This window comes from Sander vitreus, chromosome 19 (genome assembly GCF_031162955.1).
Source record: "Sander vitreus isolate 19-12246 chromosome 19, sanVit1, whole genome shotgun sequence".
In the NCBI taxonomy this organism is placed as follows: Eukaryota; Metazoa; Chordata; class Actinopteri; order Perciformes; family Percidae; genus Sander; species Sander vitreus.
Genome location: NC_135873.1, coordinates 18,108,494 through 18,120,108, shown reverse-complemented (window position 1 = coordinate 18,120,108; position 11,615 = coordinate 18,108,494). Strand labels below are relative to the sequence as shown.

The following is an 11,615-nucleotide window of genomic DNA, read 5'->3' as shown; positions in this document are numbered from 1 at the left end:
TTTAAATTTAAACCCAACAAATGTTAACGGCCTGGTCACATCACCACATTTTTATAATACATAAAGAATAATATCTGACCTTATTTGCAGTCCGAGGTGTCCTGTCAACAGCTTTACAGACCAATCTTTTATAATAGTGGTCTCTGGGGAAAATGTTTCTTGGGCCGCATTTTTTGTTGCAGTACTTCAAGTGGCCACCAGGACAAACTGGCAGCAAGGCCGAGAGGCGTTGCTGTATCATCACTCTTGATACCTCAGTTAGCACTGTCAGTGGTGTGAATTTGAAGCCATTTCAATTGAAATGACTTGATTTTACCTAAATTATTTAAGTGCTGGTGTGACTGAGATTTTACTAACTTTTACTACTTTACGAAAAAGTACAGAGCAACCACAGAGTAATCTATAACTATCTAACTGGGCTACTCAGACTTTTTAACAGAGTACGACATATTAATAACGTATAAGTATTCTTAATTGTATTTCCACACATGCTAAAGTTCCAGTTTAACTCCAGTGCGATTTCCTTTCATCCATCAGGGGGAAGGGCTGTACTTTGAGGCGGGCTTTCCTAGCTGATGTGAAGAAGGCAGTGGAGCAGTCAAAAACCAGACCCATCCTCCTACTGGGACCACCAGGCTGGGGAAAGAGCACCACCATGGCTGGAGTAGCACAGCTAGCGCCCTCTTGGCTACCGGGGTGAGATCCTGGTAGAGCAGAGAATAGCATGTTAGCAATAACGTTTTTTGTTTTTTTTGTGGTGGGTCGTTGATTGAACCATTCCATTTTTTATGTCCCATTGGCTCAGAGCTGTGAAGATATTGGTGCACTTCATTGGCTTCACTGGAGAGAGCAGGAATATTCGACTGGTCCTGCAGAGTCTTTGTGTCCAGCTGGCTGACGCCTACTGTACCCACACGCAGCTGTCAGAGGTACTGGACCATCTCTAGTAAACACAGCTTCACTTTTAAAGAGATGCCAAGATTTATTTGTTCTTCCAGGGCCTTCATCAGCTGATCAATGAGTTCCACTCTCTGTTGGGACTAGTGGGAGCAGAGAGGCCCCTTATGGTCCTGCTGGACGGGTTAGATGAGCTGTCTGAGGAACATGGTGCAGACCTTTCCTGGATCTCAACTCCTCTACCTCCCAATGTCTACCTCATTCTCTCTGCAACCACTGACTCCCACTGTACTCACACTCTGCAGGTCAGTATGGCTCCATTGAAGTAGACAACATTATAAATTGTACTGTTACTTGAAGAAAAGGTCGATAAAGCAAATCAATTAAAATGTGATAAATATTTGTGGTTTTAGAAGGAGTTATGGGCTAGAACAATTTCCTGCGGCCAGGACAGAATTTGGGGCTGATCACACCGAGAAGATTGCGATTAGCATAAGCATTATACAGGCTAATTAAAGTCTTAATGGCATCAAAACAGGAAGGAAATGGTAAACTCTCCTCTTGCTTGATATGATTGGCTCCCTGTGCCAAGTGGGACATTGACGAGTGGTGCGACTGTGCCTTGTGCTGAAAAGATGAGAATGTTTGAACTTTTATGCATGTCTAAAAAAACGCTAGAAAAACACACCGTGGGATGCAAGAAAGAAGTGCAGCATTCAGCAGTTGTAAGCAATAACTATGGCTGTCCACATACATTTGACCTTGTTGTGCATATTGTTTGTTAAAATTATACATCTACCCTTGTTACATAAACTAATCTAGTAAATATATTTATAGATGACAGATTGTTCTCTCTTACCAACAGTCAGCCCATCCCACAGTCCTTTCCCTCCCTCCACTCAGTCCTGATGACATCACAGCAGCTTTGGAGACCAAGCTGCAGACTGACCAGAGGTGTCTGCAGGAGCAGCAGTGGCAGCTGCTAATCCAGGCTTGTCTCTCCTGTCCCTGCCCTCTGTACCTGGAAGCAGCTTACTCTGAGAGCATGCTGTGGATGTCGTACTCCCCCCAGGCCAGCATCAGCCTTCCAGCTAGCCTGGGGGGCCTCTACCTTGCCATGCTGGCTCGCCTAGAGAGAGAGCTGGGGAGGCAGCTAGTGAGACGGGCTGCATCTCTCATATCCATCTCACGTTGGGGTGTCACTGAAGAGGTGAGGAAAGCTACATTTACGTACAGGCTGCTTGGCATTGGAACAGGGATTTCTATTATTAACCTTAAAACTACATTTGTCACCATTTTCATAATAATATGCAGTTGTGCCTCAGTTCTTGGTCCTATGCTGTGACTAAGAACTGCCGCATGCATGTTGCTATTAAATTTGATCTGAGTGATCGGATCACAAGTGGACAGCTCTCAGTGCAGGTGAAAACACTATTAGGATGCATTAAGGATGCATTGAGATCCAATCATTGAGACCACATTTGGAGGTGGCCAGAGCCACATGTCTGCATTCTTATAGCAGTGAGAACGGGAATGTGTTCTGGGCCACATTAACGACCGCCTACTCAACTGTGAGCGGAACTGTGTAACGATACTCCGATAGATCCGATCACAAGTGGTCACTCAGGACGCATTTGGAGACACATTCTGCTGCTAGGTCGGAACACACATACGTAGAGCCGTCCACTTGTGAGCATATGACTTAGATCGAATTTTAATATCAGGTGAAAATGGGGCTATCGTTATGCTGATGACACAACGCTCTTTTAATTGTAGTAACTCTACGATTCAAAACTGTCTTAATGCAATAAAAGAATGGATCACTCAAAACTTTCTTCTACTTGACAAAACAGATTATCATTAGGCTCAGGTACTGTTATGCACAACTACTCAAATTTAATTTGCCCGCTTACCCAAAATGTTAAACACAATGTAAAACAAATCTTGGGATTACCTCTGATCCCAACTTAGATGTTAACCTAAAAGTTGAACTCCATGTAAAATCTCTGGTTCAGTCCTGCTTTTTCTAACTAAGTAATATCAGCCAAAAATCCGACCCCTACTTCAGCCAAAATACTGTTGATAACAAAATCTAACCTAGTGTAATCTTTTCCGCATTACAGCTACTGGTCATATATCAATTTTAGAAGTGATGCTTAAGATTTATTCAGCAATATTTAAAAAACAACCCGACATACCCAGAAATTACAATTTATTACAATTTGGGGCTGTAGTCAGTAATAACAACTTTCTACTCATCAAATGAAAAAAGAAGTTCAACAAGGCAAGGCATAAACAGTCAGATCATCTGAAAGATTTTAAAAGAATAATTAACATCTCAGGACATCTCATGTCATGTCTCTGCATTATCTACGGAGCTGAAGTCAGAATGTGGTTAGCTTAGCTTAGCATAAAGGATGTAAGCAGAGAAGGTTAGCTTGCTAGTTTTATAATATTTATACCACTACCTCTAAAACTTAATTAACACGCTGAATCTCATTCATTGTAGGGGAACTTATGTGCTGGAGCTTTTTCTTTACAAACAACAGTGTATCCACCTGCCGAGTACCTGAGTGCAGTGTCTCTGGCTGTAGTGCTGGTTGCCAGATACAGTCTTGAGTACAGGTTTTGGTTTTTGTCTGTGTATAGGCGCAATGGTACCAAACCAACCTCACTGATAACAAAGAGCGCTGAGCACAGTTCATGTGTTCACCAGGAAGTAGTTCCAGCATGTCACCATTTTTACATTCTGTTTGTGTTCAGATTAAACAAACGAGACACAAAATGTTAATCAGTGAGCTTTACAGGTTTTGTTGCCAGGTTAGCTGTTCCCCCTGCTCCCAGTGTTTATGCTAGTATGGGCTAACCCTTCCTAGCTTCAACCTACAAACAAATGATTGATATCTTCTCAGCATACAGTTATTCTGTATTTGGTCACTTTAATGTAACAAGTCATTTTATCTCAGTCACACCAGTATTAAAGTGACTTCCAGCGCAAAAGCCTGTATATGAATGGGATCAATTGGACATTTTGAACCAATAAAATGCTTGTGTCCAACATCCAGGAGTTACTGGACCTACTGGCCCAAGATGGAAAGGTCCTCCAGGAAGTGACCTCATGTCACTCCTCTTCCGGCCACCCCAGGGTGCCTTATGTCCTGTGGGCTCGACTGAAACGTGACCTCGGTCATCACCTAACTGAGGTCAGGACAGATGGGACGTGGGTGTACCGCTGGACCCATTCTGAGCTGAGGCGTGTGTGCATGAAGCATTATTTAAAAACGGATGATTCTCGCATGGCTGTGCATGCAGATTATGCCAACTACTATAGACACAAGTCACAACACACACACATATTTCAGCCACTGGCATGGACACTGGATGAGGATGGTGAAGGCATGAGTAAAAGTTACAGATTCAATCTGAGGAAGCTTCACGGGTTACCCTACCACCTGGTTCGCTCAAGCCAAATCTTGCTCTTCCTGTCCGAATGCATTTTCAACTATGAGTTCCTGCTCCATAAGTCCTGGGGTCTGTCTGTCCTGGACATCGAGGAGGACCTGAAGAAGGCTGTGCTGCCAGACAAGTAGGTCCTTTCAGAGTACAGATAGAATGCTGTCCTGTTGTCTTAAACTGCATATACCATTGATGACAAGTTGTCCAAAGCAAGAAGATCCTCACTTTGCGTCTTGGCTTTGGTTCAGTTTGATGTCCCTGATTTCAACTTTACTTTACCTTCCAGTTTCTGCTATCCAAAGACATGCATATCAAGTAATTAGAAGAAATGACATCATAGGGTGCATCAGAATAGTGAAACATTATGTCCTTTTTCTTTTATAACCATTATTCTACCTTGATGGAAAATGTCATAAAGTCAAAAGAAAGATGTAAGAGAATTGACAAAGTGTTGACAGAATTCCACTCAAACTACTTTGCACTTAAAGGTTCCCTGTAGAGTTTCTGACCACTAGTGGTACACGGTCAACTTAACTAGGGATGCACCAATCCGACTTTTTCAGTCTCGATACCGATACCTGGGCTTTGTGTATCTGTTGATACCCGATACCGATCCGATACCATTATTGAATTAATAATAAACTGTATACCTTCCACCTTATACCTTCCTTCCACCATGAGGAAGAGACTAAAGGCACCAGACTTTCCTAACTAAACATTACTTACTAAGACAAAATAACATAGATGTAATGTATTGAATTCTTATTTATTTGTTATTTAAAAAACAACTGTGCATTCAAATCGAAAATAGAATGTAATCAAACTTCTTAAAATAAATTTAAAGAAATAAAATGTAGCTGTAGAAACAAAATAGTAATATATATTGGTCAAACGTACAAAAGTAATCAAACAGTTACCAAACATTGTAAACATGTAAAAAAAAATTTGAATTCTTATTTATTTGTTGTTAAAAAAACAATTGTGCATTCACATCTAGTATTGTACTTTGCAGTACTACCACCACCCCTCGAAACATTTACTTTGCAGACATTGCAAACAGCTGACGAGCTAGTTGGCGTGGCAAGCGTGAAATATCTCCTCACAGCCGATTCTTTGGCTCGCTCCATGTTGCTTAACGGTTAACTCAACTCTTCCAGCATGCGACGTACGTGCTGCTGACGAATGACGTAGGATGTGCTGCGACGGAGGAAAAAAACTGAATCAGCTATTTTGCCAATATCGGGGCCTATATCCGATCTTAATATCGGATCGGTGCACCCCTAAACTTAACACACATTCCTGTGTTGCACACTACAACTGATTAACAGTTTTTGGTGTTTTCATCCATCCATCCATCTTCATCCGCTTATCCGGGGTCGGGTCGCGGGGGTAGCAGCTCCAGCAGGGGACCCCAAACTTCCCTTTCCCGGGCCACATTAACCAGCTCCGACTGGGGGATCCCAAGGCGTTCCCAGGCCAGGTTAGAGATATAATCCCTCCACCTAGTCCTGGGTCTTCCCCGAGGCCTCCTCCCAGCTGGACGTGCCTGGAACACCTCCCTAGGGAGGCGCCCAGGGGGCATCCTTACCAGATGCCCGAACCACCTCAACTGGCTCCTTTCAACGCGAAGGAGCAGCGGCTCTACTCCGGGCTCCTCACGGATAACTGAGCTTCTCACCCTATCTCTAAGGGAGACGCCAGAGGAAAGGTCAGGGGTCTCTGGTGAACATGAGTGTCTGTTCTACATTTCATGACAATTGATCCAATAGTTGTTTGGATTTTGGAAACCAAAAATATCAACCTCATGGTGGCTTTAGAGACACTAAGGATTTATCATGTGGGTACCATTACCAAACTGACAATCCATCCTATAGTTGAGATACTTAGAAGTGTTTGGAGAATTCTGTGCAGAGCATACACATTACTCCTTTGTTGAGAGTGTGTACAAGTGTAAAAAGAATCTTTGTTAACCATGTGAAAAGGCTAAATGTATTGGCTTGTTCTAAATGGCCACACTTGAGGCCTGTGTTCATAGCCTCTTCTTGGCTGCATCCCACTGCCTCCTCAAGCTTTCTCCAAGATTTTTGTGTCTTTGTTGTCTAGATGCATTGAATCATATGAATGGGGATAAGGGCGCACATTTTTAAGACATTTGTGACAGAAGTACGCACTTGAAATCTTTGGATCTCTTCTTTTGTTTTCCTGATAGGACTGTTTACCGAACTTTGATACTTTTTAGGCACAGAACGAAAAAAAAGTATCGAAAAATGCCTTGTCATTCAGTACCAAATTTCAATAACTGACGAGTAAATCCCATCAGTGTCAGTGAGCCAGTAAGCATGCAGCATGCTTCTACCGAGATCTAATAATGTTTGTGATTGGCTGTCTTACATTACACATCGTAGAGGCATGCAGGAAAAACTCTACGTTCCATACAGAGACAGGGCTCACGTGTTTTTGTATTTTGAGAGGCTTGACTACAATGTTCATCACATAGGTGTTTTAAAGGATCTGAAAGTGAAAAGATTTGTACCGTAGTGTTGTAATTTGTTTTTGTTAAAATTATTTCCATAAAATTTGTGTCGAAAAAAGTATCGTCCGGTACCAGTACTGGTATCGAAAGTCTTGAATCATGAACAATACCCAGGCCTATTTCCTGATACCTTTTTTTTTTTCTTAGCTATCTACTGCAGGCTGAGCAGATGTCATGTACTTCTGACCTGAGCTAAAATCTAGCTTGTGATATTTGTTGCATGTCGTTCCTTTCTTTATAGCCCAGTCTATCCTCTTGCATGCTATCATCCCTCTGTTGGAGTATGGTCTGGCTGCGCAAGTTAACATTGTGGGATAGGAATGGTAGAAAACACTCTAGCTTGTTTGTATTTCTTTAAACCAATCACAACTGTCCTAGGCGGTGCTAAATCCCAGATGCAGCGACACTGCCTTTTCAAAATAGATAGCCGAAGGAGAAGAGAATGCTGGCTGAAATAGGTAGCCAATGGCACCATCTGTGTAAATGCAGTGTGTATCCCTTTCACCTCCTAGGGAGCTGGTGGATGTGAAGGTGCTCTCAGGTGCACTGGAAATGTCCCGAGCGGTGCTGCTGCAGGACCCCTGTCAGCTGGCGTCCCAGCTTATGGGTCGACTGGGACAAATTGTAATTGAGGATCGTCCTGTTGCTAAAGGTACACTGACAGAATCTACCTTTAAATTGTGTTTGTCAGTATTTATTTACTACATTTAAATTTAAATGGGCTAACGCATGCCTAATCACTGGTATCCCCCATACGAGTGGTATTATCAGGGGAACAGGGAAACAATTAATTCATTTAAAAAAGTTAAAAAGCCTTTATTAAAATGGCTCTTTCATATCGAAATCTTTTGTAGGCCTGTATTAAAAATAGAACTGGGCAGCACCCTGAAGAAGGCTGTTTGTGCCCATTTAAATAAAAGCTTTTTAACTTTTTTTTGCAAGAAGAGGGCCTTGGACCTTTTTCTCTTTTGTGTTCCCCTTCCAAAGAGCACCCTCATGATTTGTTTGAACTTCTAAGCACACCGGACTTTTTTTCTTCTAATGAATTCATGTATTTTTGGTATTTTGAGGACATGAAAATAGTCAAGTTAAAGATAGTTAACCACTTGGAAGCAAAAAGTTATTTCTATCTGCCTTCAGTAACTCCAAAAAGTATATTGTCCTCCATTATTTGGTGAATATTTGCTGTGTGTATGACCCAGGTGACCCGCTGAAGTTCAGCTACCTCCATGCTCTACTGTCTCAGTGTCGCCAGTCCTCCCTACCTGTGTTGCTGCCCTCCTCCACCTGTTTGCTCCCCCCAGGAGACCTCCAACACACTCTGCTGGCAGGTAACACATCATACTGCCCTGCCACACAGAGTTGTCATCCTGATTGTCCATACTATAATTTTGCTATGTTGCTCTATTCTGTCCGTCCTGGAAGACGGATCCCTTCTTTGTTGCTCTTCCCGAGGTTTCTTCCATTTTTTGGCCATAACAATTTTTGGGGACAGGGGGTGTCGTATGCTGTACAGATTGTAAAGCCCCCTGAAGTACATTTGTGATTTGTGATATTTGGCTTTATAAATTAAATGTAATTGTCTCAGTACTTAAGGTACATGCTTGTCCACTCCACACCTACTGTAACTAAAGTATGTATATGTTGCTAAATGTTTTGTAATATAACTGTAATGAAATAATCAATTGAATAATGTTGTTTTGACTAACCAGGTCATTTGACCAATGTGACTGCCCTGGGAGGGGGGCAGAGAGGACCCTTGGCTGTCACCAGTGAATCAGATGGAAGGCTGAGGTTTTGGGATCTGGAGCAGAGGCGGATCATCAGGAGTCTGAACGCAGTGGGGGGAATTGTAGGAGATTCCATCACACTGGGTCTGGATGATAGGATGCTTATTGTCCGCATGGGACAAAGTCTGCAGGTTAGACTTTAGCGCTGCTTGGTTTAAATGAAGAGGAACTATCATTATTCTGCCTTATCTCAGCAAGGAATATTGTAACATGGTGTTATTCAAACTACAGTTATGATAACCACTTTGTAAAAACAACTTTTGAGGATCCAAACATGAAGACAATTTGGATATGTAGCACTCGAAGACAAGCAAGCAAAAAATATGTTTGTATTGTATAAAACACCAGGGGCCTCATGTATAAACGTTGCGTACGCACGAAAAGCTTACGTACGTTGGTTTTCCCGCACACGGTGTGATTTATAAAAATGAACTTGACCGTCACGCAAACTTTTGAGCAGACGTGAGATTGTGCAAGCCGACCGCAAAGTCTTGTCTGACTCTGTACAGTGGCGAATTACATAAAGTGAAAAGTGTCGAAACTCACCAAACATTACAAAATAAAGTTTCACCTTGAAGTTTCCACTTACTGGCATACGTCTGCGACGTTGTCTATGAAAAAACATAATTATATCCGCTGATACTCCATAAAAGTTTGATCATTTATGTGGATAATGTTTCACATCTTTCACACTATTCACTGTTTAATTAGCAGGCTCAACCTCTGTTAAACATGAGGCCGGGAAATGAATGAAAAATCCACTTAGAAAATACTTTCAGTCATCCTGTATTTTCCATAGATGAAATATCTATTCATTGTGCAACAAAAAGATCGGCACGGAAAAATGCAATACTGTCTGGGAGTCTGTAGTTGCTGAGGCTCAGACATTGCGGAGGCGGGACGCACGGATCCACCTCCCCAGGAACAGACGCAGTGTCAGGTGGACACACTCATGTGATGATTGGTAGGTTATGTAAGTGAACAAGGTGTACCTGGTCCACCAAACACTGGGCCATCTTGACTGTCTTAATTCTGCACATATTTCTGTTACTGTAGTCCTATTTACTATTTCATTATTTCATCCATGCGTGGCGCAGCGGATCCGTGCGCACTGTCACCTGCCGTGGGGACGCTGGCCTCACTAACTCTCCACTTAAATAAATGGCATTACATCAGTGAGAAACTGCTTATTGTGCGTAATAAGATAAGATAGACTTTATTAATCCCACACTGGGGAAATTCCTGTGTTACAGCAGCTCAAAAGAAAAAAGAAAAACAATGTACACACATCAGAATAACACAAATGCACATTAAGTAGACATAGGAGAAAAATATATAAATATATATACATAAAGTATATGAACAAGAAAATTGAAGCAGTTATAATAATAATAATAATAATAGTAATAATAAAAAAGACATATTTACACATAAACACCTTTATATAAACAGACGGTATATAAACACTCATTTGGACTGACACTGAGATGCATGTTCTTTAACTGGTGTGGCGCTGCCACAATTCTCTTGATTTCCACTTTAACATTAGACTTTTTTTTTTTTATTTCTGCCATGGTTCGGTGCATTCACCGCCCAGTCACCATTTGCCACTCTGGGCATTTTCTTTTATTGCTTATCCGAGATGACAAACCTCCAAACAGAAAAAAAAATTCTCGCCTCCACTGCGATCAGCACCTCAACCGGGGGCGCATTTATAGTCATTTCCATATTAATTTATGGGAGGAGGCAAGGCGGGGTCGGTGGCTCGTTCACGTGCGCTCAATTTGAAAAAAGTTGATTGGGATGTATAAAGGAAAGGTGCGCAGGACCTGGCGTACGCCCGGTTTCATACATGTGAATATTTCTATGCATAGGTACTTTCAAGTTTTGGCAGTACGCCATCTTCTGGTATGAAAGCTGCACAGTCTTTTATACATGTGGCCCCAGGAGTTCCAAACCACTGAAAAGATCATATACTGATATGTAACTGTGTTTCAGGTGAGAGAGGTTGAATCGGGGCGAGTTGTGTATTCAGAGAGTGACTCAGTGGATGTTCCCATAGTCACCACAACTTGTGAAGGACAGCTGCTGGTGGTCTTCTATGATGGAAGTCATCGAGTCAAGGTGCAGCAAACAGCAGACATACAGTTAGAGACTAGCTGGTGAACATAGTGGAGCATTTAGCAGCTGAAGAGACGGATATTTTTCTCAGGAGTTGGTGGAGACCAAACCAGAGCTAAAAGAGAGTAAATATTGGACTTGTTTGCTAGACCCTTAGCCATAATAACTTTATAAGGTGATGATGTGTCAATGTTGTGTTTTCATCTTGTTCTGCTGCCCATAAATGGTGACAAAAACAATTAATGAAGCCTGAATGTTATTTAAACTTTACAAAGAGAGTTCATTCAATTTTATAAAAGGTTTGTGTAGGTCATGTCTGAGCTAAATGTCTGTCCCTCGTGTGTTTGTTAGGTTTTCGACCTAGCCTCCAGCTGTTCTCTGCTGCACTGTGCTGACATCTCCATGGAGCGTGAGGCAATCCACAAAAAACGCTCCATTCTGCTGTCCAACAACTCCATCAGAGACTACGTCCTCTTTGCCTACAGGTCAGACAGCATGAGATTAGACCCAGGTCAGGACCAGGCTATGGCCATGCCTTTTGGGATAAATTGGACATATTAATGATGTCTTTTTATGTTATTCAGCACTTTGAAATTTGACAGACACTTATCTTAACCTAGCAAATAGCTAAAAAAATGAAATTGGTCATCCTGTCTTTGTGTTTGCATTTGAAACAATGAAGGTGGTGGCGGCAACTACTTGCTGTCTGAAAGCACTTTAAGACTGAAATATAGTCCCCTGAAAGCTGTTCTTTTCTTGGGAGCATTGTCCTGTTGCTGCCTTAGTTTTGATTAATGTTTTGTCTTTGTAGCAGCATA

General features: G+C 41.9%; 1 protein-coding gene across 1 annotated transcript in view; it reads left to right on the top strand.

The window, feature by feature from the left end:
- LOC144534419 (uncharacterized) overlaps positions 1-11,615 on the top strand; it is a 62,835-nt gene that overhangs the window by 22,316 nt on the left and 28,904 nt on the right. The window contains exons 12-21 of the mRNA XM_078276336.1: positions 538-696; positions 806-929; positions 999-1,202; positions 1,763-2,107; positions 3,963-4,483; positions 7,399-7,538; positions 8,089-8,217; positions 8,599-8,807; positions 10,675-10,800; positions 11,149-11,282. Coding sequence (XP_078132462.1) covers positions 538-696; positions 806-929; positions 999-1,202; positions 1,763-2,107; positions 3,963-4,483; positions 7,399-7,538; positions 8,089-8,217; positions 8,599-8,807; positions 10,675-10,800; positions 11,149-11,282 — 2,091 coding nt within the window. The remainder of the gene's footprint in view (positions 1-537; positions 697-805; positions 930-998; positions 1,203-1,762; positions 2,108-3,962; positions 4,484-7,398; positions 7,539-8,088; positions 8,218-8,598; positions 8,808-10,674; positions 10,801-11,148; positions 11,283-11,615) is intronic.